Source organism: Aspergillus neoniger, assembly GCF_003184625.1.
Source record: "Aspergillus neoniger CBS 115656 unplaced genomic scaffold BO87scaffold_22, whole genome shotgun sequence".
Lineage (NCBI taxonomy): Eukaryota > Fungi > Ascomycota > Eurotiomycetes > Eurotiales > Aspergillaceae > Aspergillus > Aspergillus neoniger.
The window spans coordinates 619,155-646,952 of record NW_020291150.1 but is presented as its reverse complement, the minus strand read 5'-3'; the positions used below and the strand labels follow the sequence as shown (position 1 = coordinate 646,952).

The 27,798-nt window shown below is 50.8% G+C and overlaps 8 protein-coding genes across 8 annotated transcripts; 4 read left to right on the top strand and 4 right to left on the bottom strand.

The window, feature by feature from the left end:
- Nucleotides 1-612: 612 nt before the first annotated feature.
- Nucleotides 613-2,492, top strand: BO87DRAFT_311576 (uncharacterized protein; the record flags this gene model as incomplete). Its single annotated transcript, XM_025619551.1, has 5 exons — nucleotides 613-1,351; nucleotides 1,415-1,800; nucleotides 1,856-1,984; nucleotides 2,051-2,272; nucleotides 2,328-2,492. The coding sequence occupies 5 exons, from the start codon at nucleotides 613-615 to the stop codon at nucleotides 2,490-2,492; spliced, it is 1,641 nt and encodes a 546-aa protein (XP_025478425.1).
- Nucleotides 2,493-4,591: 2,099 nt separating this feature from the next.
- On the bottom strand, nucleotides 4,592-7,185 carry BO87DRAFT_378002 (protoporphyrinogen/coproporphyrinogen oxidase). Its single transcript, XM_025623699.1, has 6 exons — nucleotides 6,833-7,185; nucleotides 6,660-6,729; nucleotides 6,508-6,588; nucleotides 6,076-6,426; nucleotides 5,599-6,024; nucleotides 4,592-5,539 (listed from the first exon to the last, which is right to left on the bottom strand). The coding sequence occupies exons 1-6, from the start codon at nucleotides 6,847-6,849 to the stop codon at nucleotides 4,952-4,954; spliced, it is 1,533 nt and encodes a 510-aa protein (XP_025478424.1). The 5' UTR covers nucleotides 6,850-7,185; the 3' UTR covers nucleotides 4,592-4,951.
- A 1,506-nt stretch (nucleotides 7,186-8,691) lies between these two features.
- BO87DRAFT_439893 (uncharacterized protein) lies at nucleotides 8,692-9,862 on the bottom strand (the record flags this gene model as incomplete). The annotated part of the gene is made up of 2 exons (XM_025627946.1): nucleotides 8,692-9,105; nucleotides 9,390-9,862. Coding segments are annotated over 2 exons (543 nt in total), but the record flags the coding sequence as incomplete, so codon positions are not given.
- Nucleotides 9,863-11,250: 1,388 nt separating this feature from the next.
- glfB (UDP-galactofuranose transporter) lies at nucleotides 11,251-12,742 on the top strand (the record flags this gene model as incomplete). The annotated part of the gene is made up of 6 exons (XM_025624840.1): nucleotides 11,251-11,381; nucleotides 11,438-11,505; nucleotides 11,572-11,577; nucleotides 11,635-11,852; nucleotides 11,904-12,311; nucleotides 12,374-12,742. The coding sequence occupies 6 exons, from the start codon at nucleotides 11,251-11,253 to the stop codon at nucleotides 12,740-12,742; spliced, it is 1,200 nt and encodes a 399-aa protein (XP_025478422.1).
- A 1,466-nt stretch (nucleotides 12,743-14,208) lies between these two features.
- On the top strand, nucleotides 14,209-15,801 carry BO87DRAFT_101543 (uncharacterized protein). The gene has a single exon (XM_025617798.1). The coding sequence runs from the start codon at nucleotides 14,431-14,433 to the stop codon at nucleotides 15,532-15,534; it is 1,104 nt and encodes a 367-aa protein (XP_025478421.1). The 5' UTR covers nucleotides 14,209-14,430; the 3' UTR covers nucleotides 15,535-15,801.
- A 567-nt stretch (nucleotides 15,802-16,368) lies between these two features.
- On the bottom strand, nucleotides 16,369-18,413 carry BO87DRAFT_311690 (sugar transporter-like protein; the record flags this gene model as incomplete). Its single annotated transcript, XM_025619557.1, has 8 exons — nucleotides 16,369-16,506; nucleotides 16,581-16,710; nucleotides 16,794-16,932; nucleotides 16,997-17,133; nucleotides 17,293-17,649; nucleotides 17,710-18,008; nucleotides 18,064-18,263; nucleotides 18,329-18,413. 8 exons carry the CDS (start codon nucleotides 18,411-18,413, stop codon nucleotides 16,369-16,371), a joined length of 1,485 nt encoding a protein of 494 aa, XP_025478420.1.
- A 1,065-nt stretch (nucleotides 18,414-19,478) lies between these two features.
- BO87DRAFT_377997 (transcription factor TFIIIB subunit BRF1) lies at nucleotides 19,479-22,258 on the bottom strand. Its single transcript, XM_025623698.1, has one exon. It carries the CDS (start codon nucleotides 21,849-21,851, stop codon nucleotides 19,593-19,595), a length of 2,259 nt encoding a protein of 752 aa, XP_025478419.1. The 5' UTR covers nucleotides 21,852-22,258; the 3' UTR covers nucleotides 19,479-19,592.
- A 1,182-nt stretch (nucleotides 22,259-23,440) lies between these two features.
- Nucleotides 23,441-27,780, top strand: BO87DRAFT_101501 (putative copper resistance-associated P-type ATPase). Its single transcript, XM_025617797.1, has one exon. It carries the CDS (start codon nucleotides 23,760-23,762, stop codon nucleotides 27,534-27,536), a length of 3,777 nt encoding a protein of 1,258 aa, XP_025478418.1. The 5' UTR covers nucleotides 23,441-23,759; the 3' UTR covers nucleotides 27,537-27,780.
- Nucleotides 27,781-27,798: the final 18 nt, after the last annotated feature.

Sequence of the window (27,798 nt, the reverse complement as noted above, 5' to 3'; positions counted from 1 at the left end):
ACTTTATCTAATACAAAATCTACTTGGAATATTTATATCCTTCTGTTTCACTTTCGAGATCGTGACTCTGCTCAGCCTCTTTAATGTTGCTATCCACTGATCCGTTCGAGACCGAGAGACAGTACCGTGGTTCGCTACCATCTCCTGCTCCATCTTCTATACTACTACACCGTCTCTTTCGCAGTCCCCATCTTGATGCCTATTATAGAACAGATTCTTCAACTATTAATAATATCACTCTCCACCACCAGCCTACTGATGCTAGATTCAGTCCATTCTACCATCACTCTGGAAACACGACTCACCTACGATAATATATCTAGAAAACCATTCCAGCTGGCTTGATAAAAAAAAAATTGTATCTCTCCATCACACTTGCCATCCGAATGCTCTTTCCTAATGCGCCTCTCGTAACCTCGTAGTCTAGCCAGATGATTCCCCCGTCCCCATCACGAATAGCTGCACACTTCTGCCCACCTCTGCACACTTTATAAAAGAGAAAGATAAATAAACTTACAGAGGCACATAGTTGTTCCTGTCGCTCTAATTACAGTTATTTTTCTGTGTCCATCTCTCATCTACTATCGTCCTAAGATATCCTACATCACTACCATGATTCGATACAAGCCGACACGTATTGCTCTGGGCGATGAGGATCTCCGCTATCATCTGGAAAGGCTGCTTATTCGCCATTCTCGCATGGCCGAGTGGCATCGGCAAGACCTCGACCGTGACAGCTATAGTGATGATAGTGTAGCCTTCTTGGGTTCGGATTTCTTTTCGCCCTACAACCTCTCTCCGGGCGGTTCCGTCTGCAGCTCGGGCCCCGACTCTCCTAGTCAAGGTTCCTGGCAGTCGAATCAAGACTGTGAAGTTGGCCATTCAGGATTATCCTCCTTGTTCAATGAAACAGATGACTCATTGTCTGTGGTGGTGCAAGATGAGATGCGGACCATGAGCACCTGCTCATCAGGTCTCTGTGGGCCCCTGTCCGAAAAGTCCTCTCGAACAGGTGAAGAGCACCATGTGACAGAGACTACGCATCAGCTCTCATTGAAGACTATTGACAGCAGCCAACTCTCCGGTCAATCACCGGGAAAGCGGGGCCTTGAAATGCTGCATCCTCATTCACTGACCTGCCAACCTCTCACTATAGCAACCGTACCATCCATCAATATCCCCGCTAGTGTTTTCTCGAAGAATGGTGGAAGGTGCTCGATTGTACCACATCGTCACTCAATTTCTCACCCGCTTCTCCTTGGCACCAGGGAACTGAATCGAGAAACTCTTTCCTGCAGCACTCAGTCGGCGGGTGGCTCGCTGGATTTCATAGACACCTCGGATGAAGTAGGTGAGCTTCAAATACCATTCTCGAGCCTCACAGCTACCAAGTGTTAACTTGGCTATTTTTCAGAGAACCTGAGACAGACGTGGTCGAGATTTAAAGTGCAAGATTCGGATCTCCGTCCGAGCCTTGATCTCGAGATCCGCTCAGGATCCACATGTGTTAATCTAGCTGCGCAACAAACACAATTAGTTGACTTTCTTGCACGGCCCTCTTCCAGACCAAAGGCGGCGCTGGAGGTGATCAAGATGCCCGGTGCAGATATTTCGACCAGGAAGACACGCGGCCAGCGGGCCAACCTCTCGTTGCCGGGGTCTGCTGCCGTCCATCACAATGGCCCTGGTGAAAGATCGGGTGCAGAGATTACAAAAGCTCCAGTAGCACTTCCCACTAGATTGCAGAACAGTGCGAGGCCAAGGTCCACCGGGCCACATCGGTCCAACCCCATTCGAAGAGTAGGCCCAGCATACCTGAGAGTGGATGAGATAGACTCAGCTAACAGAGAGCAAGGCTCCTAGGAATATAGTCTCGCATGGTACGCAGACTGAGACTGAGCAGGTGTCATTATTACCTGAGCAAGACCATGGGGGAACGGTAACACATCAGGCTGTGAATTCCTCGCTAACTGCTCCAGCAGAGGTAGGTGCCGATCTTTTGAGGGTTAGATAGACAGTTGAAGGTCTGATGCCCTTCCGTCATCCACAGGGAGTCCAAAACCATGGCTATGAACACAATCCTCCGCAAGAACACATGGTGCGGGAGGCGCCCGCCATTTCAGGGCTACTTCGAAATATGCGTTTTCAGAAGAGTCAGAACGCCAATAGAATCAATTTAATTGCTTCTATGCCATCGGCAAATCCACCGGTACCCGGTGGTAGAGGAAGCATGGCAGCTCCACATGACCACCGCTCCGAACCATGCATGGATGTACGTATGCACTCACGTAGCCCTGTTGCGCTGGCCATCGTTAACACCTAGACAGACCCGAGCGTCGGTCAACCCGTACCTGAAGGAGGCCATGGAGTTCGATAGCTACGTCACCTTCATGACGGATGAGTTATACGAGAAAGTTGAGGTTGATGTCAAGGACTATGGCCCAACAATTCTAGGTTTAACCCAGCAATTAAGCTCGCAGGGTAATTGTTGATGATGGCGTGTTGTGTGGAGAGGGAACGGTTGGGATGACAGCAGGGTGGATAGAAGCATGTCATCCGCGGTGGGGAGACAGCTGAAAAACAAAAAAGCACCGACGACAGTTGATATCACGCCTAGTCAAGGACAGACAGAGAGGGTCATGGGAACTGCTGTGAGGGGATGGGATTGATTGAGTGATGATACGTCGACCTCCTTGCTGCACCGGAGAATTTGGCCCGTACCGGGGAAAAGTGAGCTTCTAATGCTAAAATTGACTTGCTTGGGATTCCATCCCTATGAGGTGTCATATGGTCGGAGGTGTATTCAAGATTCTCATACGCCATGCAGGGCTCAGCCATTTTGCCTCAACCTGTTGCGTGGATGGGACGTAAAGCATGGGGTGCGGAGTTGGTGTCCGGACCCAATGAAGGGTGAGATCTCGTGAGGCTATTCGTCATCCATCCCAATGAGCCCAGTCGACACGCAAGCTGCAGAAAATTCAGTAATGAATGGTGTAGTGTAGAAGAGTGACGGTGTAGACTGGGGAGCTCGGATAAGAAAGCAAAACCGACCGACAATAAGGCTGAAGCGGATGGAATCCAAAGCTGCCAACTTGCGTTATGTAACCATATATATGTGTGTATCCCTCTTCCCTGAAAGATACTATCATTACGGCAAATGACAAACCCAGACATCACCATTATTACCCCAGTATCACTTCAATACTAGCATAATCCTAGAGTACTACAGAGTATCTACTATCCATGAAACAAACCACCCTCATCGCCATCATACCCCATTCAATCGTCATCGCCCGGGCAATTGTGAGGGGCAAAATTATAGAGTAAGATAGTTCTGACCACCTGTCCTACCTAGGCTAGACTACTACTAATAATCAAAATCTATTTTTACATTGGGGATTTTTTCCTCTGCCTGTGGATGCTGGATAAATAGTGGATACATATTTTTCTGCACGATTCCCAATTTCGTCTTTTTCCTTTCTTGGGTTTAGTTCTACTTACGCGTCCTGCCCCAGTGCGCTATACCGCTTTAGGTGTTTGGGGATGGGTGGGCTGGTTTCTCCTTCTTGGCATGGGTAAGAAGTGGTGGTGGTGGCGGCGGGTAATGGATGTTCCGGCAGGGGAATACATAGTACGTAGTAGTATTATCATGGTAAACTATCTCTTATTTATGCGTGTTAGTCTCTAGTATTGGAGGTTAGTGCTAAGTTAAGAACTGTAGTAGTTACTATGTAAGTATTATTCACTTGATAGTCCCCGGTTGGGGGCATATGTATATATGTGAATGTATGTATGTATGTAAGTATGTATGTGGTAGTAGAAATGCCTGCAGCATGATCATATATAGTAGTAACTGCTGTGATACTACTACTACTACTACTAATATCATACATCACCACTACTAGTGAACGTGGCAGATGCTCAACTACAAGATACTAAGTACGCGATTAGTAGTAGTAGTAGTAGTAGTAGTAGTAGTAGTAGTAGTAGTAGTAGTAGTTACTAGCATATCTAGATACACAGTAGTCTCAATAGAGCTTGAGTAAAGAAAATCTCCGACATACTCGTTCTGTATGTAGTCAGTGCTCTCTCAGCTCGAGCTCGAGCTCGCACTCAGCCTTATGAGACGGCGGATGGGTGGGTTGTGGATGGGGGGGATGTGGGTTAGTACTGAGGAAAATATGGAGTTATCACACGGTAGGATAGATAGATAGTATGTCAGATATTGATTAATAGCTAACGGTAGATCCCATGTTTCACTACGTACGGTAGTATGTCTTACACGGAATACCGATTGGACCACTGCAGTAGTATTTATTCTCTAGATGATTGGTGTACATAAGTACGAAGTAGTAGTAGATGACTCCATATGTGTGGGTTTGATGTATTCCATACTACTCCGTTCTGCATACTCCATACTCCATACTCAGTTGTTGCGATGCTGCTATATATCACATTGCTATACTTGATCGGGACAGAAGTGAGCGAAAATAGAAACGCCCTGCATGGGCTGATGTGCTGCACACACTGCCTTACTTCGGTGGGTGATACATGTGTCATCTGTCATGAAGCTGGATTCGATCTCCACGGGGTCGCGGCGAGACATGTAACCGGCATACGTAAATCAGCAAATTAAGTCCCCAACAGAAAGACACGCGTTTGATAAGCAACTTCTATTCATGTCTAGTAGATGGAGCAAAAGACGGCTGGAAAAGTGGATAATGATACGCATCACAAAAATGCCAAGAACATTTCCCATACATCGCTTTCAATGAGCCAAAGAGCAAAAAGAAAATTGGTAAAATAAGTTAAATAGATAGGACAAGAAGTAAAAAAATGACGAAATATGGCTCCCGTTGATCGTAATCAGATCTCTAAACAAATCTTTTGGCCCTGGAATCATTCAAGAAAAAAATTAAAACCCGCGTAATTCTAATAACATTTCAACCCTTTACTGCGCCTGGCTCTTGGCGAAAACCTGGGCGCCGTCAACCAGCCGACGCTCGGTGTTCTGTCTACCGTTGACGAAGTCAGGGTAGTTAAGGGTCAGCTCGACAGCGCCGTTGACAATGTTGTCAACAGCCTCAACACCGAGCATGAAAGAGTGGTCCTGGTTACCGACCTCGTAGCGCCAGCTACCGAAGCGACCACGGGTCCAGATGTCCTTCTCCTGGAGTCTGGGCAGGATCTGGGTAAGAGCACCCTCACGCTCCAGGGAGGGGGTGGGGTAGCCGTGGTCGAAGCGGCGGTGGTAGGTGGAGACAATCTCATCGGTAGGCTTCAGCATCTCGGTGTTGACGAGACCCTGGATGCAATCAGCCAGGAGAGTCTCGTGGTTGACAGGCTTCATCGAAGACTCGGAAACCTCCAACATGATGGACCAGTAAGGACCCTCCTGAGCCTCAGTGCTCTGGGGCTTAGAGCCATCCGCAAGCTGCAGAGTGGGAAGCTTCTTGGAGCCCTCGGGCTGGTTGTGGGGGGAGTAGTTGGAGAAGATGGTGGCACGGTAGAAGGGGCAGTTGTCCTCGGGGAAGTAGAGCTAGTAACGAGCATGTTAGTTTTGAAGTCATTCATGGTTTCCATCCAAGGTCAACTTACCCAGCACTTGTCACCGATTCTCTCGGGGCGGGTACCACGGATACCGACACCAATGACGTGAGTGGAGGAGTAGAAGAGCTGCTTGGTGAGGCCAACGAGCTCCTGGTCGCCGATCTGCTCAGCGAGGAAGTCGACAGCCATGGTGGAGACGAGCTTCTTGTAGCCGACAGTGGTGCCATCACCCAGGGTGACGGTCTTGTTGTTGGCATTGACCTTGACGACCTTGCCCTTCTCACCGAAGCGAGTCTTCTCCTTGGGGATAGTGTCGGCGACAGCGATCCAGATACCACCGGTACCACCACGGGCGGGGAAACGGAAAGTAGCGTTAGGACCCCAGTTACCAGCGGTCTTGTTAAGGATAACGTTGGTCGTCACGGCCTTGACGTTAGGGGCAGCGACACGCTCACCCAACCAGGCACATTGCATCTAATGAGAATCAGCACGCCGTTACTTGCCATGTGGTACATTGTATCTTACCTTGGTCGTAGGCACAGCCCAAACCTTGAAGTTGTAGGGTCTCATGAAGAGGTCGGCGATACCGACACCCATCTGGCGAACAATCCACTCATCGAAGTTCTGGGGCTTGGTGTTGGCGACACGAGCCTCAAGGGCAGCGTCGATCAGGCCATCGATACAGCGGACCTGCTCATTCTTGGGAAGCATGGAGATATTGTTCTGGAAGGGGTAGGGAACCCATTGGCCCTGGCAGCGGACGTAGGAGATACGCTGGTGGGTGTACCAGTCGTCATCCTTGGGGAGAGCCTCGTTGATGCAGTCGTCGAAGTACTTGTAGTGGGAGAAGATGACGTGACCACCAACATCGAAGAGCTGTGATTGTCACGAGTCAGTCGCTGTTTGCTTGACTAGTGCAATGCCTGCCCATTGAGGGGAAAGTGGGAATCAACATACGAAGCCTTCGGGGGTCACATCGGTGGAAGCGAGACCACCAGGGGTCTCGTTGCTGTCAACGATCAACCAAGAGGGGCCATCCTACACCCGCGAATTGTCCAATTAGCCTTTATTCGAGTGAAGGTATACGATAGGGGGCGCGCAATGCGTACAATCTGGTTAAGACGCTTCGCGGCACCGAGACCAGTAGGGCCGGCACCAATGACGAGAACGTCGACGGAGCTGAATTCAAGCACAAAGACAACGGTCAGCAATTGTTCCAATGAGCTTCTTGTTGTAGTGAAGGCAAGCTTGCCGTTGGAGGGAGGGGGAAAGGTCTCCTTACATATCGGGGTGGGTCATCCTGCCTTGTAGAATATCCTGAAAGCTGGGGACACGGTTCAAAGTCCTGCGGGCGAGGCTGAGCATAGAAAACGAGCCTTGTGAAGCTGCAGGGACAGCAGAGTTATAAGGAGAGAGATGAGAGGGGAGGAAGAGAGAGAGAGAAGAGAGGTTGGTGATGGAGGGAGCAAGAAGGGGAGGGAGATGGGCGGGAAGGTATAGGTGTATCCGTCCTGCGGTCGGTCGGGAAAGCGAAACGTGACAAGCAAGCGGTGGGGGGCGCTTGGAATCGGTTTCAAGTTTAGGCCCTAATAGATCAAGCAATCGGATTATCGGATTTCCCCAAAAAAAGTCGACTAATAATTAATAGCAATACGTGTCGCCGAAGCCCCAGTCGCGGAGCCTTGGAAAAGGGGCAAAGGGGACAAAGCTAATTTCCAACCCCAATCAATCCAAATCATCCCTCATCTTAAAGGTCTGGAGGACGCATGGGTCGGGGCTGATCGATTCATGCAATCATCATTCATTCGTTCTGGGTAATTTTAAAAGAAGTAAAAAAAAAAGTACACGAAGATAAAAATATCATTTTAAATAAAATAAACCAAAAAAAAATATTCCGGGTTGCCAACCATTGATACACCTTTCCTTGCGCCATCTGCGCGTTTGCTGCTTTTTCGTTGGATCATAGCTAGGCAATCGTTCCGTAGCCCAGCAGGCAAATAGCCATTTCTAGCCCATGAACGCATCAAAATGTTCAAGAATAGTATCCGATTGCGTCCAGCCAGACGCCTACTACCGCAATAATCAAAATTCCGCTGATTCCGATCGTACGATTGGCCCTTGTTGTCGCACTGCTTATCGTTATATCTGAATGCAGCATCATCACCACCTCCCCCAAGTCCGGCGTCAAAGCTCATCCACCTGCAAGCACTGTGATACGGGATCCATGGGGTTTTCTCGGCAGGCACCGGCCTGCCAGGGGCTATCGTCTAGTGGAATGCATGCGCGTTGCTCATTCTTGGTTTTAAGGGTCTCTAGCTTCTACGGCCTACGGAGTCCTAGCATCTGCTTTTCTCCGTAGAGCTCCATCCGCTGGCGGAGCGACGGTTGCCGTTTACCAAGAACGGTAATGCAGTTCGGCGATGGATCTTGTGTACCCCACGAGAGCATCATGAATTCCGTTCGATAGATCACTGCTGCCGTCTGGTTTCTCATCTTCTGGACCCTCGGATATATACGAAACTTCACACTCAGAAGAGGGGGCTAGGTCTAAGCTCACGGGAAAGACATATACCACTAACGGAAAACCGTGGGCAGTATGTATAACAATCCCGTGCAACTGATAGCCCGATCACCTTCATCAAAAGCTGCAGGCAAGTCATAAGAAATGAGCTGTGTATCCATTGTGTACGCACATCCCTGCTGAGCGGCCAACCAGGCACACCCTACGACCAGTGGCAGTCGATTGCCTCCTGCGCAAGGTACTACTTACTGCGTATCTAGTACTCCGCAGCGGCGTGGACCTGACCTAACTGGTCCAGGAGGATGTCGATGGCGAGCATCGGCAACACGGATCGTCCCCTATTTGACGGTCTGTCAACTTCAGGGTAGATAAGTAGGGAACACATGAGCCGGGCAACAGTTGAACGGCTCCACTCGTTGTCCTTCTTGAAATGGAAAGACAAAGAGGATCGTTTTCCAGAAGCGCACACAACGGTTATCAGCTTAACCTGTCTGGGATCTGAGATGCAAGCAGATGGAGTTGTCACCCACTCAGGGACTAAGGGACCAAATACACACTAACAAAAGCTTCAATTTTCGCCCCCTGAGGCTTTCGTAATTCGGCCCTCCTGTCAATGCCCTTATTTCTGACGGACGCGCAAGCAGCGAATCCTGGTCAGAACTTTGCATGGACATCTGTCTGCTATTGATTGAACCATACAGTAACCATGGCCAGACCGAGAACACGAACAATCAATATTGTCGACCAGGACCCGAAGGATGGTACACGTCGGCACGGGACTCCATACAACAGAACTATCCGGACCCTCGTGGGTCTGGGAAAGAGTCCCTGAGGGAACGGGCAACCTAAGGACGGCTCCGTCGTACCATTTGCTCTAAACGCCATTGAACCATGGTGATGGCGTCAGGCCCCTCAGCCATCAGATCGCCGCATTCCCCACCCGCAAGGGACCTTTGCGGCGGCGCTATGAGCAAGTGGCCGCTGAACGCGGGTAAGACAGTGCTTGGCCTAGCGGGCTGCTTGCGTAATGCATCCTGCACCAAACCAGCCGGTGTTAATTTTGATCAACAGTGATTGTCGCAAGTCGGTGTTGATGTGTCCTCCCCCTCCATTAACATTTCTTTTGTTCCCCCCCTCCCCCCTTCTACGTTCTTATCGGACACAATCGGGATTCGATCCTGAAGGAGTCTAGATGAGTTCTCAATCAGCAGATAGTAATTGCCCATTTGTCGAACCAGAATTATTAAATAGGGGGGTGAAGACGAGAAGATAAAAAAATAGGCAAAGAGCCAAAAAGAGAGTAGATGGCGTTGCCTACCAAGGAAAGTCGCTGGGGAGGGCTCCATAATGGTAATAACCAGAACAGCCTATCTCTAGCCAGAGCGAGCGGAAAAGGGGCAACAACCAGCGACTACTGGGCGCCCCCCCCCGATGGTGGAGACCTGGAGATTGACACCAACCACCAGCGCTCGCCAGGACAGCAGAACTCGCCACGAGAGTGATGAGCATTTGCCTCGCCCCACGGCCGTACCGAGAGATGGTTTCAAGGTCGTCCATCCACTCGCAGATTGCAATTAGACAGCAATATATCGAATACGCATTGAGAATCGCGGTGAGGGTCGGGCAAACACCGGCAGCATCGAGAATAGAGATAATGATGCAGAAGACTCGCAAGTCAATGATGATGGGAACGGACAGGAAGTATAAAATAGAAGTCGATAGTAGATAGTTGACGACGTTTGCAGAATGCAGATGGACTGAATCTTTTGGACGAACCGAAAGAGGTCTGGAACTGGCAAATGTTTTGTTACGATTTGTTCATACCATTTCCGTACCCGGCAGCTTGGTTGTGCAAGCAGCAGTAGTTGGGGAGAATTATTTAGTAATAACCAAGCCATTACAGTACTGAATTCAAATTGTGGCCATTGCCAGGACAATTTGCTGCAATACAGTGTATGTGCCGGGTCTCCAGCCCGCTAATTTTTTCGCCCCTCGTCACTCCACTTTTGGCCTCCACCGCGATGGGCTTGTTCTTCCCAGCCTAGAACTCGAAACTGCCCGTCAGAACCACTGGTGGTGTTTCACCTGCTTCGGCGTCCATGGGGTAGCATACGAATGGTATCTAATTATAATTCTCCAGCAAATCTTGGTAATATATGCACAATATACCAGTTCGGAGAGTATAATACTATCAACTGTTATTTCATGTGCTCAATTTGAGACCAGGCAAGGCAGATAGATAGATGGATGCAGAGAGACATCAAGTATTAAATCGGCAAGGTTAAAATTGGTTCTTATCTAGTACCTTTCAATTAACTAACTAAACTAAATGCTAGCATTATCACACTGACTCTGGTTCCGGTTCATTCCTCCCACCCCCCACCAACCAACCCGTCCGCCCACAGGTTAGGAAGAAGCAGTAGAATGCATGCCAGCCGCTAAAGTTTGGGGATTCAGGTCCGGGTCCAGAGGGAAACTAACTCCTAGTCCAGTATGTAAGTTGACGGTCAGCGCAGTACTACCACTACTGCTAGCTAGTTGTAAATTGTGAGAAAGACGGCCAACGAACGACATATCGTGTCCTGAGCCACGATCTTCCCTCTCGGTGTTGATGCGGACCCAGCCCTCTCTCTCTTGTCTTTCTCTCTCCGTCGCTCTTAACACTCTCCGTCTCTTCACTTCCCTGACTCTCTCCTCTTCGGCACCCCCCTAAATAATTTTACTTGCGCTTCCCGAGCCGTCTCTTCACTCCCGCTGCCATCCCACAGGAAATCCAGCCGTAAGTAACCTCTCTTCTTGGTACCCTGTTTGCTTACCCGAGAGTTGAAAATTACCTCAACGGACCCCCCCATCAACCAAACAGCCCCCTTCGTCCTCTCCTCTTCCCTCTTCCCTCTTCTCTCCTCCAACCCCGATCATTCTTCTTCACACCCGTTCTATTCTCATTCACTCTCTTACTATCCTTTTCTTGTCCAACTCTAGTCTCACTCGTTTCCAGACTTTTTAGGCTTATCGACTTCTTTATCCACCTTTCTCTGCCAACCATTCCTTTTTCTCTTCACGTCCTTTCTTGACAACCGTTACCCGTGGCCTCCGCCAAGTTCGGACAAAGCAGCCTTTTACGGCCGCGACCTTTTGAATTTCAACGTTTCTTATCCGACCAGACTCGCACCTTCACAATGTCTGAGGGCGAAAAAGCCAGAACCTCCGGAGAGGTCTCTCGTCCGGAGCCTACCCTGCCCACCGTCAATCCGGCTGTTGATAAGGCAGAGCCCCCGAAGCCTGCCTTCCACCCTGCTGTCTATGTCGGGTAAGCTACACCAAGATTGAAGGACTCGAATGGAAAGAGTACTAAGATAAAATCAGTGTCTGGATCACTTTGAGTTCCAGTGTTATCTTGTTCAACAAGCATATCCTTGATTATGCCCAGTTCCGTAAGTTCTACACTCGGTGGCTCTGATTCTGGTGACCTTATCGCTAATTGTTCTCTCTGTTCCTAGGTTTCCGTACGTTGCTCATAACTCATCTCGATAGCGTCCAGCAGTCCAACTAAAGACATCTAGCTATCATCCTCACAACATGGCATTTGGCATTTGCGACCTTCATGACCCAGCTTCTGGCGCGCACCACCACTCTGCTCGATGGACGGAAGACCGTGAAGATGACTGGCCGTGTCTACCTTCGTGCTATTGTTCCGATCGGTCTTTTCTTCAGTCTGAGTTTGATCTGCGGTAATGTGACTTATCTGTATCTGAGTGTTGCCTTCATCCAGATGCTCAAGGTCAGTCGTTCCATGTCGAGCAAGAGTTTCCCTTGCTGACTTCCCCCTCAGGCTACTACCCCCGTTGCTGTTCTTTTCGCTACTTGGGGTATGGGCATGGCTCCTGTCAACCTCAAGGTCCTGATGAACGTCAGCATTATCGTGCTTGGTGTCATCATCGCCTCTTTCGGTGAGATCCGCTTTGTCTTCATTGGATTCCTTTTCCAGCTCGGTGGTATTGTCTTCGAGGCCACTCGTCTGGTCATGGTTCAGCGCCTGCTCAGCTCTGCCGAGTACAAGATGGACCCTCTTGTCTCCCTCTACTACTTCGCTCCTGTCTGTGCTGTCATGAACGGTGTCACTGCTCTCTTCCTTGAGGTCCCCAACCTTACCATGGGCCACATCTACAACGTTGGTGTCTGGACATTGCTGGCCAATGCCGTTGTTGCTTTCCTCCTCAACGTTTCCGTTGTCTTCCTGGTAAGAAAACCTTTTTCGCCGCGTTGCTACATGGGGATCAATTTACTGACGCATCCACACAGATTGGCAAGACCTCCTCCCTCGTCATGACCTTGTGCGGTGTCCTCAAGGATATCCTTCTGGTCGCTGCTTCCATGATGATCTGGCAGACCCCCGTCACCCTCACTCAGTTCTTCGGTTACTCGATTGCTCTCGTTGGTCTCGTCTACTACAAGCTTGGCGGTGACAAGATCAAGGAGTACACTGGCCAGGCCAACCGTGCCTGGGCTGAGTATGGAGTTAACCACCCCGCTCAGCGCAAGTTCATCGTGTTCGGTGCTATCCTCCTCATCTTCTTCCTGCTCATGGGCTCCATGGCCCCCAGCTACGCCCCCGAGCAAGTTGCCAGTGTCAAGGGTATGCTCGGTGGTGCTACTGCTGGAAATGCCTAAAGGACCGATTAGAAGTCCAGGTGGATCCAGCCATGCGCCTGCCTTAATACTCAGGCGCCGTCTGAGGTGAGCCAGGAGTGGTAGCTTATGTTGATGGGGAATGGGGACTGGAGAAGGTCCCGGGGGGCAAAAGTTCTACCCGCGTGTCACGTTCGCTTTTCTTCCGCCATACTTGGATACGTATGGTGCTCTACTGTTATTAAGGATAATATTTCATCTGCCGGGGTAGTTCTTTACGAATTGGGATGCGGGGTGCATCTGGGCCGGCCACATGCGGGGAATGCAGCCGGGCCCAGAAGACACGGTTGATACGACATGGATTTCGAATCCGACGGGGCTTTCACAATTATTCGTTTCGCGACCCTGTTTTTTCTTCTTCCTTTTACCATTTATTTTATTAGAAGGATTTTTGTCGGTGTATTGCTCGCGATTTGGCTCGATGACCATTTGTGACGTGTGAAACTAGCAGGAAGTTCAGGTGTCGGATATCATTTTCGCGACCTTGTTTGCTCGTCATCCCATTCTCCTGTTACTATAGGATTTTTCTTTTTGATTACTTTACGAGGGGAACCTTCTCATCAACCGAATAGAATTTCGTCAAGTTTCAGTGTTTGCTTCGAATTAGTGCCTGAGGCATCATATGGTAGAGTAGGGGCTAGCCGGGCCAAGTTCTGGCTAACTTACTACTAAAGTTCCGTGGCTGGCAACCCCCTGGTCAGTCAGCAGTCAGTGCGGGCCTTTAGGGTTGAGCCAATCACGGCGCATCGAAAGCCTCGGGCTTGAGCTGAGTGGTTCAGCCAATGGCCTTGCATCCAGTGAGGGCGGCCGCGCGGACGAGGCGTGCCAATTGAGCCAATGAAAATGAGGTTTAGCGAGTGGAACCCACCCCATCGTTGCCCGGGACGATTCCCCCTCGACCAATAATGAGCGCATCCTTGCCGGTTGATCTGAGCCCGGTGGATCCCGTCACCTGTTACTGTACGGTATGGTATGCAGTCACGCCAAGGGGTGCACAATTCCTGCGAAACTCTCAGACCTCCCGCGGAAATGGCAGGCGTCACAAGCGTATGGCACGGTAAATACACGGGTCTGGCCAATGGCAAATCCTGCTCTCCGCAATGATGAATGGAGGATCGCAAGGCGCATCCAAAGAAGCTCCGATCACACTGACTTCTCGCTCTCTCGTCCGCATCCGTCAGCTTCTGCTGCTTCTTCTTCTCCTCCTCCACATCTTAGCCGGTGATCCCGTGGTTCGCTTCTTCGTTTCGGCTGCGCATCTTCTCCTTCCTCCGTTTATCCTCCTTCCATCCATCTCTCTCTCTCTCTCTCTCTTCTTTTCTTCCCTTTCTCCCTCTCCTGCACGTCGTTCTCACTGTATCTTGGGTCAATCTTCCCATCTCATCTTGCTCATATCCTTACCTCTTGATACCCTTCATCCTTATATTCCATATCTCCCATCTCGTACCCTTCCATTGTCACCTGCCTGCCTGCCTCTCTTCACCCTTTTGCGCATCACCTCTCGTCCTCTCCTTTGGGTGCCACACCATAGCTTATATACACAGCTTGGATCGCAAGATCCATAGGTTGCTCTCGTTCTTCATTTCTAGCTCACTGGACAGACAGAACAGGCTCCCTTTCGCTTCAATCTCGTAGTCGCTTCATTCGACCACGCCTTCGCATTCATCACCATGTGCCCAATGCTGCTGAACGGTCTCTCTGATGGCCCGGCGATGGTCCTATCCCCTCCCCAGGACCACGCTTTTGTTCAATTCCCTCGCCAGCCCAAGTTCACCCACGACACAGAGTCGCGGTCCTTCTTCTCCAACAACAACAACCCCTTCCAACCATCCAGACCCTCCCGCAAGAGGTCGCGTGACGAAGACTCCTTCGAAGAAGCCATGAATGGAAGCAGCACTCCCATGTCCATCGTGGCTGCTTCTGCTCCGCAACCCAGAAAGCAAGAGGTCGAAGAGCCCATCTATGGCGAAGGCATGGTTCTCCTCAACCCTCGCACCAAGATGGCCATCTCAGCAGAAAGCCAAACTGGCACGTGGTATGAAGAGACCGTCGAGAATGTCACCACCGCTGCCCCGGTCTCATCGCGTCGTTCCGGCAGTCCATCTGCTAGCCGTAAAGCTCAGCGTCTGGATCCCGCTGCTTCCAATTTCGACGATATCACCCTCTCCTCCATTCAGCGCAAAATAAACACCGACCAGCAAGACGACAATCGCCGAATCCTCAACGCGGGTAACCGCTCCGAAGAACCCACTGTCGACGACGCTACGCGTCTCCTCGGGATCAGCTGGCAGCGGATTGCGACCGATGACGCCGATATGGCGGCTGCCGTGCGCGGCTGGAAGAAGTACATTGATCGGCAGTTCGCGACGTACCTGGCCGATTCACAGATCCTCTTGAAGAACCGGGCGCTGAATGCCTATCTTGTCACCGCACGACCAATGACACCAATCGGGGTTTCCCCTACACCGGCCTTTTATCTTTTTAACGATGACCTCACCCAAGGACAGCTCGTGGGTTCCACATGGGAAGCCTGCCTCATGAACCTTCGCTCGTCTCCCATCGTTTTCGAAGGTACACAGATTCTGAATGCCGCAGACAGGCCGCTCAACAACGGCATGGCCTCGATGGGAGCTCAGAACCTGCTGGGCGCGAACCCGGTAGATTCAGGTCTTCCACTCCTCCAGACTCTCTGTGCCCAGCCCATGAACCACGGCAACGGCATGGGGTTGAACAATAGCGTAGGAATGGGAACGGGGATGGAGATCGACGCGTAAGCCATTGGCAGCAGTCTTATCAGCAGCAGAAAAGGCACTCTCGACGCATAACACCTCACGCCTCGAACAAACATCCCGATCGACCAACGAACTCGACGGACAGATAGCGGAAGCGACTTTCAACTTCGACCGAAACCGCTCTCATCCCCTCCATTTCGGCAGCAAAATTTCTGATTTCCGCTTTACTTCTTCATCTGATGGTCGTGTGTCTGTCATATTCGCCTCGCCATCGTAATTAAAATTCGGATTTGACATATGTTTGTGGAACATTTCTTTCCTTTTCTTTCTTTGGGTTTGATCTTTTTCTTTCTTTGGCGCAAAGGGTTGGTGGTGGGATGGCTGGGAATGGGTATGGTCATGTGGCCGGTTGGGTCACATGGGGTTGGATCAGTTGCTGCTTTTATGGTTTCATTTCAATTTTTCTCCTTTTGGTTCTCTGATTGTTGATATATATTTGCCATTTTCACATATCGTCAAGACTTGGAAAGAAACAATGAATGAAAGAAAAAAATGTATCAAGATAATACTTTTCTATGTTTTGGTTGTATGGAGAGAGGAGTGAATATGTGGGAGGGGAAGTAGCAAGTGGCGGTCAAGATCGCCAGCCAGCTTTTGCCAGATACAGACTTAGCCATAATAGGGCTCATGAATCTCCTCCCAGAAACACCACCTCCAAACTGCCCACCAGCCTCTCCTGCCCTTCATCTCGCGCCATCAACCACTACATGGCCCATCCTATTGATGTGAATCCTTGGTTTCATAAGAGACAAGGATTGAACTAATATACAACATAGTTGCCGTCCTTATCAGTCTCGTGGGCATTCCGGGCCCAACTTAGCTCACGGGTCTGGTTTCCACCCAGGTAAACCCTTTGTCATCCTCCCGAATAGGCTGTGCCTTCTGCACTCCGAACAGGGAATCAATGTCCTCGAGACTCAAGTTAGCTGTTTCGGGATAGTAGAAGTACACGATCTGAGACGTTGGCAAACATTCATCAGCAGGCCGGTGGCGCTATGGGGGGATCGGAATGTGTGTCCCGAACTCACCGGTATAAAGGCGAGGTTAAAGGCGACGAAGATGAGATACCCTTTCCATGCAAGGTCTCGGATCAGCGTCGGAGATATCATGTTCACGAAAAAGCTCCAGAGCCAGTTAGCCGAAATTCCGATGGCTTGCCTATTTGCGGTGCTGAGAGTTAGCCCTACTCCAAATCAAAGTGGCCCGCCACCGGTTGGAATGGGGTGAGTGTCCTGGCCTACCCTTTTGTCCGGACATGTTGGGGCAGTAGCTCTGGCCCGTATACCCATGGTATGCAATTAATCGTGGCCCCATAGATGAGCATATACAGAAAGAAGAAAGCCACGGAGGCCGTAGCGGTCGACTTTTCCAGGTTCGTCCCTGCCGGTGCCGGGTGTTAGATCAATTCCCTAACTCTGTACTCCGAGCCATACGCCGGGCTTACCTTTGAAGGACAGAAGAATGGAGATCATGAGTAGGCATACGAAGAGGCCAAAGGATCCCCACATCATTGGGCTCCGCCGTCCCAATCGATCGGAGTAAAAGATGGGATAAAAAGCACCTACGGTAACACGATCAGCGCTCTGTTGCTGCGGTGGGGATGGGCCGGAATTCCTCAGCACCTATGACAAACATCAATTGGATCACTCCACTGAGCAATAAACTCAACTTGGCGTCGAGGCCCACGTTATCTTCAAGGACTAGGAGTAGGCATGTCGTCAGCCATTGATCGGACATCACAGGGAGGAATGACCGTTGGTTTTACCTGTAGTGACATAGGTCTGGAGCATGGAGTTAGCTTCTGAACTGCAGTACTCTTGAGGTCCACTTACGACAATCAAGGGAGCCCCTCCCATCTGGTTCGTAAACTGTAGCCCATACGCCAGCAAGATTCGTCGACCCGTATGAAGCTCATCTTTCTTGAAGATCTCTGACCACTTATACTCTGGACGACCATCATCTATGGCCCTGAAGATATTTTCAGCCTCCTGGGTCACTGTTGGATGATCTAGTGGTAGATCATAAAAGTCGCTTAGAACTTGCAAGGCCTCCTGCCTCCTATGCTGACGGCACAACCACCGAGGATTCTCCGGAAGTCTGTCCAACAAAAGTGAGATGACATGCTCAGCTCGGACAACGCGTGGCAGTCCAACTTACCCTAAGATCAATATGATAACGAGAATTGCGATGATCACTTGACTGGCGATGGGCAGCCTCCAGTTGATAGGTCCATCCACATAGCTCATACCATAGTCGTACCAGTACGCAATGGTAATACCTACACCGACAGCGAGAGGTTGAGTGCAGACATACATTCCTCGTTTGCGTGCTTCACATAATTCCGCTTGGTACACCGGCACGGTCGTTGTCATGATGCCAATTCCAATCCCAGTGAAGAGCCGGGACACCAGCAACTGCGCTTTGGAGTAGGAGCTGGTCTGGACCGTTGCCCCAATCTGTAAAGCGCCATTAGCATCTGCATGTGAAAAGTGAGTCTGGGGAGACACATACTATAATTATACACATCGCAAGCCACACGGACTTTCGAAAACCTAAATTGTCACTTGTCAAGAAGGCCACCGCTGTGCCAAGGAGACAGCCTAGATTGTATATAGACACTATAATTCCCATTACAGCCGTAGTGGGATGGTGGACGATGGAGAGGAAATCAGCGTTGTTAATAATCCCAGAAAATACTGCCTGGTTGTAGCCTATCCATGACAAAACTGAGGGTCAACATATACTGCACCCTAGGCGCGTTCATCAGGTATCTCACCGAATAAGGCGAATGCTGCTTGGCAGGTGAACATGATGGCCAGCCGAAGGCTGAGCCCCCGTCCGTACATATTGATTCTGACCATAATCGCAACCGTGGGAACAGAGCGAGGAAGGTCAGCGACTGAAATCGAACCTCAAGCTAAATGTATACTGGAAGTACGATATTTATATATGTACTTAGTGGGATCCCATCTTCGTCATTAACCGCGAAAACCAGGGGGGTCAAGACTTCTGTGGACCCGTGGCACACAGATTTGGTGCGCAGGAAGCGCAATAGTCTGAATAGTTCTCCTCATGATGAGGTAGTATCCCCATCGGATATCTGAAGCCCCAGTAACCCATTGTAGATCGACGCAGGATCCTCCATACCAAGGACCGGTAAATGCCGCAATAGGATGGAGAACCGGACCTGCAACAAGAACCAGCGAGTCAGACGACGGGTTGCTAGCATTCAACGATACGACCTGCCCACCTTGTACATTCCTCAGGGTCTGCGGAGGATCGACTTCCGACTGGCACAAGGCTAGGAGAGTTCGAATATCATTTCCAGGATAGATATATCACCACCACACACCATGACTCATATGCAGCATCAGCACATAGAAGCAGTTACAGGAGTCCAAGTGTAGATCGATGTGCTTCAGCTGTCGTATATCGAAAAGACCCCCTCCAACAGCAGGCAGTTGAACTGTACGCACAAACTCGCACCATCAAACTCCCAGAATGGGGAGCCCCTTGCCTTAATTCTGCCGGGATCGTGAAAGTCACAATCTAGGCAGCTCAAAAACCTATTAATAGTTCCAAAATTATTGACATTCTGGGTTGCTAACAGGGCCATAGTGACGATGGTATTGATGGAGCCTCCTGAGAATAGGGTTTTGCTAGGCTTTGTCTCCAAGTGGTGAGTTACCACACACCCACCAATGGGGGATTAATGTTCGAGACCGAAAAGAGGGGAAGAGATACAAGGTTTGATGGCATAGATAATGCAGCCAGTGGAGTGTATGAATCTGGGATAAGGTGGGGAGATGAAGTTGCAGACTACGCATTTCGTCTCGTTTCGATGCCTGCTACACGTGATATCGGCCTCAAAATGGCAAGACAAGCAACAAGGAAAGAACCAAGCGAGTTAGATCATATGCCCATCACTCGCTTTTCAAGATTTAAGCCTGGAATGACTGGGTATCAAATTCCCGTCGACTTGGCGCCGGACTCTATGTACATGCCTTGCGGTGAAATACAACCCTGCTATCATCGCAACTTTAATCACTGCCATAATCGCTCCCCTCGTCATAATAGTCACCATAGGTTCCAGCAAGCGCCGCGTCAACTCCGTCATCCTCCATGTCATCCTCGTCGTCGTAGTCATCCTCTTGCTCGTCATCCGAGTACTCGTTCTTTGCTCCATCTGCGGGACCGAGGACTTGCTCATTCTGACTCGCTTTCCCACCTTGATCCGTCAGGGCCTGAGCAGCAGGGGCCACTGGGCCACGCGCCGGACCCGCGGTAGAGGAAGAAGCACCAGCAGGTTGGCCACTTGAGGGGGTTGCAAGCCGGGTACGCCTCGAGGCCGCCTCTGGCTCGATACTGGCGCTGCGGCGTGACACAACACTTTGGCTGCGACTCTGGCTTCGGCTCAAACTTTCTTCCTTAGGTTTGGAGGCCTCGTCGGCCCCTTCATCGCCAAATAGTGACTCCAAAAGACGATAGTTGATCTTTTTACTGAACCCTCTTCTCTCCAACATCCGACGGGTAGCTTCGGCAGGGGTGGAAGCCCGAGTGCTGCGGCCATCGGCGTCTTCACCTTCGCCTTCAAGATAAGTAACGTCGCCCAGTCTACCGCGGCGGCGTTTCCGCGGCTTGTGCACGCGACCGTCCGCGCCAGGGTGGGAATCGGCCTCGGCCAGAGCTCGCTTGAGCGCTTTAGCTTGCTGGGTCCTAAGATAATCTTTGTTCTCATGGACCCAGATCCGTTCTTTAATCTCAACTTCCGCAGGAGAAAGCAAACAGTTAGACACCTCCGGATCCGATTCAAACTCCGCAGCGTCGATCTCTGTATTGTCAGAGACGACCTTCCTCGGAGGACCGGCACTGGTGTCAAACATGTTCGATCCTTTGGACAACAGCGCGGTCATTTCATTCTCCAAGGCCTCCTCCGATGCAATTTGATCTGGTGAAGGTGCTGGAAGCGGGGGTCTCTTCGGACCTTTCTGGCGAGCAGACTTGGTGTGCTCCTCGCCAGCATCCGAAATGGTTTCGCTTGCAGCAGAGGCAGTCGATTGGCGACGTTGACCGCTGCTGGCTGCTAATAATGCCGGATCAATAGGAAGACTAGGAATAGCGAACCCGTCTGAGTCGACACGCCTATGTTGTTGTGCTTCCTGTATATCACTCTCCATCTCGGCAGCCGTTTCCGTGGGCCGTCTCTTGAAAGAGCGTGATGGCTTTCGTCCTTCTCTAGCCCTGGCAAAAGAAGGTGGGTCATGCGCGTTTTCCAGCTGCACGGAACGAAACTGGTCGACTGTAAGTTCACCACTTTCGGTGGAGCTGAACTCGTTCAAACGCTGGCTAATAGTGATCTCGGTGACCTTGACGACGTAGACAACCTCTCGAACAGTGCGACGAAAGTTGTTCATGCGGGCTGCAAGAATCAAGGCGGCACCACAAATACCAGCGGGACGACGACCTGTCGTCATCCAATCGCGGTTCATCCGCTGTACGATACGGACCGCCTCGCTCGCCACTTGCATGGTAGCCGACCCAAATTCAAGCTGTTTGGCAAATCTGTAGATCAAACTCTCCGGGTCAATCGGATTCATCAGAAAGACATTACCACCTAGACGCAACTCGTCAAGTAGTGCTTTGTAGGTCCGGCCTAGCTTGAAGACGTTGATCATTAGAACGTCGGCAAAATCGATGAGCATGATAGTGTTGCCATCCTGGCGACGACAAGCAATATATAAACACACAGCAGCTACAGTCTTGGTCCTTCGACCTTGAATGAAGTTCAACCCGACTGCCAGCTTGAACACCTGACCAGCAGCCTTCATGGCACTCTCTGGGATAGTCAAGGCACGAGATAGCTGAGTGATGTAGCGGTTACCGTTTTGTTCCGTAATCTCGCGGCTTTCGGCGCCTCCACGCTGAAAGCCAGGGCCATAACTGCGGACATGGGATTGATCTTCGCCGACAAAGGTACCCTGAACGACTGCTGCACCTGACGACGATTCCCCGAAAGTAACCTCGGAGACGATGTTTGCTTCACTGATGACAGTACCACACCCGGAACAAACCTTCTGGCCGTCATCCTCTACGATGTGAGGGGCAGGACAGCCCGGGTTAGGGCAAGTTGAGGTTTTGGGGTGGGTAGTTGGCCTGGCAGGCTGAGGCCGAGAAATTGGCTGGGGACGCCTGATTGGAGTTGGATTGGGCGATTTCAGACTGGCTAGTCTTCCCATAGGTGGCCTTGGGCCGCCGCGTGGGGGAATGGGAGCACGCATCCCAGGCCTAGGGACGGACATTGTAAATGCGACGGGATGGCTCTGTTGGGGGGGTCGATGATGTCCACGAGCGGTGGTAGTAGGTTGGTCCAATAAGATGAAGAAGAATAGACAATTGATCACACAGGGTCTATCATGCCTATATGGTCCACACAATGATCCTGGACGAAGCGTGGTCCAATCGTCGAGCTGAAGGTGCAGCGACGAGCCAGACGGAGGGGCTATAAGAGCGAACAAACCGCACAAAGAACACTCCGGCGGGGTTTCAAGATGTTATCAGGGGGGGTTGGCAGAGGTGTTATACGGGTGAAAGATAACCAAAACCCCGTATTCACTTGACCAACTAGAAATAGTGAAGAGGAAATTGGGTATAGAAATCAACCCGCAGCTGGGGAGTCTAAGTAAAGGTAGTTGATGAAAGAGGGAAGAATGAAATGGAGGTGATTCATGTGGGCGCGACGCATCACCGACGTGAAAATTATGACGCGCCTGTCGCGGTGGTCCAATGGAAGAGTCACGTGGCCAGCTGTGTCTTGAAGGCCGTAAGTTCGTTTCTGCCTCATTCCTCACTGTCTCTCGTTCGAATCCCCGAGGAGGCATTTTCCGGAAATGCTTGCAATCCCCGTGGCAGGCTGGCTGACCTGCAGCTGCTTCAATACCCTTTTCGAACTATTTGGGGAAATTTCCCAGTCTATCTTATCTGTCACAGAAAAGGTATCCTGGTCAAAAGTCCGGTGGTACCGTTTCATTAGGCCATGTTAGGCTGTTTGCAGCTAGCTACTAGTACTATCTGCCAGTTTGCCCTCAGCTATTGAGAACCACAGCATTCTATAGTGAAAGAAAGTTACGTGCAAAGCTTCACTTCATAGTTTGTAAAAGTTGTTTCTATATATTTAGGCCAAGAAAATAGGCGTTTAAAGCAGCCTCCTCGATCAGCCGAATCTAATCTGGACGATCGCATCTTCAACTTCCTTCCATCTTCTCTTTTTTCCCCTGGGAGCTTAAACTGGGACCGAATCCACCAAAAAGATCCGCTAACTGCTTAGTGAGCCAATCCAGATCAACCAAATGCCGGAGCTTTAAAAAATTTCGCCACATATGTAATTCCCACTTTTGTCTAAACTCTCCTCCACAGGGATACTCGTAGTATCGGGAGATAATGCCGGTTTAACAGCGGAAGAATCGAATGGATCTCTACAATCACATGCGCCCACGATGGGGAAGTTTGATAAGAATTGTTCATCCAGGGGCATTTGGTACATATGACTTACATCACCTACACACAGTAACATTTCTTCTCCGTGGAGGGTGAAGTGGGTAAATGACTGGAGTGGAATGCGCCATTTGTGCGCGGCCCCAGAACATCCTCACTTCTTCTTTTGACGCACAAAACGCGCAGCTTTGCCTCCCTCCTCCCCCCCCTTCCCTGATCGAAGAACCCAGAAACATGATGTTAATGATGATTCATATTTCTTCCACTCTCTCCCTCCATCTTTTCTGGCCTATTTGTAGAGAGTTCGCCCTTCCTCACCCCTTACTTGTTGACTGTTGACTGAGCAATTGCGATCTGCAACCATAGGCGCCGCTGTCAGTAGGCAATACTCAATCTCAGACAGGAAAAGCAACATCTTACCTCGCAACTCTGTCCACTTGTCGCTCTCATTGCTCAAGAGGCTTTCCCCTGCGCTAATACGCCAGCGAGGCGTGTTGCATTAACTGTCTCGTCTTCGTGGGGGTGTCAAATCCCGGTTAGAGCTCCGAGTCTTTTGACATCAACTGGCAAGACCCGCCGTCGACGCCTTCTCTGTTTCTCTCTATCAAACAACTTTCTCTCCCTGCCTAAGCTCTCTTAGATTTAGACAGGCCTTGAGGCAGTGATTGAGCCTGTCTTTCCTTCCCTTTGCTTTTCTTTTTCTGCACCCTTCGACAATGTCGCCGACGGCAGCAGACACCAACTCTCGAGTTCCTGCTAGACAGGACTCGAGACTTCTCAGAAGCATATTCTTTGTCAGCAACATTCATTGCTCCTCTTGCGTCGCCTACATCAATGAAGTTCTATCGGACATTGATGGGGTGAGGGATATCGATGTGTCGGTTCTCACCCACGAAGTACGCGTCGTTCACAGCGCCGAAACAGACCCGTCACGCCTTGCTTCGGCTTTGGTTGAAGCTGCCTTCGAGGTTCACCATGTCACTACATATGAGCCCAGAGGATCAGTCATCTCGGAACTTGATACGACTTCATGGCTACCCCGCGACTCAGTGCTCTTCACTACCCAGCCTCACATCCACCGAGATCCAGCTCTGGGAAGCCGACATGTTGACAACTGTGACGCTTGCAGGAAAGAAGAGCTGGATAGCCTCGCGGCCGGCGAGGATTTGGCAGATGCTGCTCGCCGCCCTCGCGACCGCTATAGTGGCCTTCGAACGGGTGGAAAGCCCGGTCTAACCCAGTCAGAGGTACAGAGTCTAGTAGCCCGAGGGTCAGCCGAAGAAGGTACACCCGTGGAGCCGCCCAAGACGCCTCACGATTCGGAAGATGAGGAAAGGTTCAACGCTCGTGTGAGCATTGGAGGTATGAGCTGTGCTTCATGCGCAAACAGCATCACGAATGAAGTCAAAGAGTTAGACTTTGTCGAAGACATCATTGTCAACCTCCTTACCAACAGTGCTACTGTCATCTTTACTGGCCCGCAGTCAAACATCGACAGAGTTGTCGAGCAGATAGAAGATATCGGTTTCGAAGCATCGCTTGATGAGGTCAATATGATCAAAACAGCCCCGGCACGCAAGGAGGCCCCTTTGAAATTCGTCGCTGAACTTGCTATCGGCGGCATGACGTGCGGTTCGTGCTCCGGGGCAGTCACCCGAGGACTGGAAGAGCTTTCTTTTGTCACTACTGTTTCGATCAATCTTTTGACCCACAGTGGCAGAGTTGAGTTTGAAGGGCGTGATCATATTGATGAGATCGTGGAAAAGATCGAAGATCTCGGCTATGATGCCTCGGTCGATAATGTGACAGCCCTGGTGGCAGATAGCGATGATGAGCCTCTGGAAGAAAGGACACTGTCCATCCGTGTGGATGGTATGTTCTGCCATCACTGCCCTGACAAAGTTGTCAAGTCCTTGGAAGCTTTCCCGGATGTTAAAGTCGATGGCAACCTGTCCGTCAAGAATCCGATTCTTGCGGTTACCTATACACCAAAGCCACCCTCTCTCACAGTGAGGAGTATACTTCGGACAATCGAATCGGCTCACGATGCTTTCACTGCCACCGTTTATCGTCCTCCGAGCGTCGAAGATCGGTCCCGAGCTATGCAGCGCCACGAAAGACGCCGACTGTTCACCCGATTTATCTTTGTTCTGCTCGTGGCTATCCCCACGTTCATCCTGGGCATTGTATTCATGAGCTTGGTGTCGTCAAACAACAAGGTTCGCAAATTCCTGGAACAACCGATGTGGGCTGGAGATGCCTCGCGCCTCGAATGGGCCCTTTTTATCATGACAACCCCGGTCATGTTCTATGGTGCTGATATTTTCCACGTGCGTGCGATGAAAGAAGTCTACTCCCTTTGGCGTCCTGGAAGTCGTGCACCGCTCCTTCGCAGGTTCTACCGGTTTGGGAGCATGAACCTACTCATCTCTGCCGGTACGACCGTAGCCTATGTCGCGTCTTTAGCTGTGCTTATCATGGACGCTGCGATGGGCTCAGCGTCCAACACACATAGTTCAACATATTTCGACACGGTTGTGTTTCTCACTATGTTCATTCTTGCTGGGCGGTTTATGGAAGCGTACAGCAAAGCAAAGACCGGGGATGCGGTCGCATCTCTTGGAAAGCTGCGCCCGACAGAGGCTTTGTTGAGGATCAACGCAAGTGACACAGACCTACCCGGTGACGAAAACAGACTTGCGGAAGATGGCTATGAGCGGATCAACATTGACCTGCTAGAAATTGGGGATGTAGTTAGCATACCTCACGGCGCCTCACCACCTGCGGACGGTGTCGTCGTTGGGACTGCTTCATACCAGTTCGATGAAAGCTCGTTGACAGGAGAGTCGAAACCAGTCCACAAGTCAGCAGGTGATCAAGTTTACACCGGATCTGTAAACGTCGGCCAGCCCGTTGAGGTCAAGGTCGCTGCAATTGGAGGCTCCTCGATGTTGGATCAAATCATCTCCGTGGTGCGAGAAGGTCAGAGCAGACGTGCGCCGCTGGAACGGGTTGCGGATTTATTGACCTCTCACTTCGTCCCAATCATCACCCTGATCGCCATTCTGACCTTCATCATCTGGCTGGCTCTCGGCCTTTCAGGGACACTGCCTGATGATTACCTTGACGTTGCACGCGGCGGTTGGACGTTCTGGGCATTGGAGTTTGCGATCGCAGTGTTCGTCGTGGCCTGTCCTTGTGGTCTGGCACTCGCCGCCCCCACGGCACTTTTCGTTGGCGGCGGACTAGCTGCCAAGCAGGGTATTCTGGTCAAAGGAGGAGGCGAGGCGTTTCAAGAAGCGAGCCGACTCGACGCCATTGTGTTCGACAAGACGGGAACCCTCACAGAGGGCGGCAGCTTGCAGGTATCCGAACACGAAGCCCTGGTTTCAGACTCCGACGTGATACAGGTAGCTTGGACACTCGCCCGAAAGCTCGAAGAAAGCAGCAACCATCCAATCGCTCGAGCGATTTCAACTTTCTGCAAGGAAAAGCCCTCCGTCACGATCACCAGCGCAGACATCGAAGAAGGATCCGGCCAAGGAATGAAAGGCACGTTCACTGTATCGGTGCCGAATCCCAACGAGAAATCCGAGACACCCACTCAATACGAAGCTGCCATCGGCAACCAACGTCTCCTACACAGCCTAGAAACATCGGACTACGACGAAAGCCACCTATCTAAAACCCTCTCGAAGTACCAAGCTGCCGGTAAATCCACCGCGATCCTATCGCTCCGCTCCCAAAACGAACACTCCTTCACACCGGCCATCGTCTTCGCCATCTCCGACACCATCCGACCCGACACCATCGAAGTCATCTCCAAGCTCCAAAAGCGCAAAGTCAATGTATACATGTGCACCGGCGACAACCAAACAACTGCTCACGCCGTCGCCGACATGGTCGGCATTCCGCGCTCCAACGTCATGGCGAACGTAATGCCAGCAGGCAAAGCCGACTTCGTGCGTCAAATTCAAGACAGCAACAACAACTTCACCCCACAGACAGATTCTGAAGCAGAGAGTCAACGAGCCCCCACCAACAACCGCTCCATCGTCGCCTTCGTCGGAGACGGCGTCAACGACTCCCCCGCCCTCGCCGCAGCAGATGTGAGCATCGCCATGGCGTCGGGATCCGACGTCGCCATGAACTCCGCTAGCTTCATCCTCCTCAACTCGGAGCTCGACACCATCCTGCAACTTGTCCTGCTTAGTCGTCGCGTCTTCAACCGCGTCAAGTTGAACTTTGGTTGGGCGTTGATTTATAACTGCTGCTTGGTGCCTGTCGCTGCTGGTGTTTTCTACCCGATTGTTAGTGGTCATAAACATGAGATGGTCGGTGGAGAGCTTGTGGTTACTGATACCCATTGGAGACTGAGTCCCGTTTGGGCGGCGTTGGCTATGGCGTTGAGTAGCATTTCGGTCGTTTGCAGTAGTCTGGCGTTGGGAATTAGTCGCAGGTCGATTAAGAGGGTGTTTGGTTTGGGGGTTTAGGTGCTCATGGTTATTTATTCCAAGGAATGTTCTTTTCCGGGATTCTCGCTATGGGCATAATATTTTGCTATGGTGGTGGTGATTTTCTTTTCAACCATGATATTTGATGAGAGCTACGGTTTATTATTCGGGCATTGCTATGTATGACAAATGAGATGTGGATCATCCTGGTGATGATGAGATTGAATGTCAATGACTATTTACGTGTGAACTTATCGAACTATAAGGTTGTAGCTGCTATGGATTTTGAAAGACATGGGGT

Excerpts from the sequence above, each read along its gene's own strand:
- BO87DRAFT_378002 (XM_025623699.1), bottom strand. Across the intron at positions 6,589-6,659 it reads CGAAGCGTCTTAACCAGATT|GATGGCCCCTCTTGGTTGAT; the intron begins GTACGCATTGCG and ends TCGCGGGTGTAG. Across the intron at positions 6,427-6,507 it reads ATGTGACCCCCGAAGGCTTC|CTCTTCGATGTTGGTGGTCA; the intron begins GTATGTTGATTC and ends TGACAATCACAG.
- BO87DRAFT_101543 (XM_025617798.1), top strand. The coding sequence starts at position 14,431 with ATGTGCCCAATGCTGCTGAACGGTCTCTCTGATGGCCCGGCGATGGTC.
- BO87DRAFT_377997 (XM_025623698.1), bottom strand. The coding sequence starts at position 21,851 with ATGTCCGTCCCTAGGCCTGGGATGCGTGCTCCCATTCCCCCACGCGGC.
- BO87DRAFT_101501 (XM_025617797.1), top strand. The coding sequence starts at position 23,760 with ATGTCGCCGACGGCAGCAGACACCAACTCTCGAGTTCCTGCTAGACAG.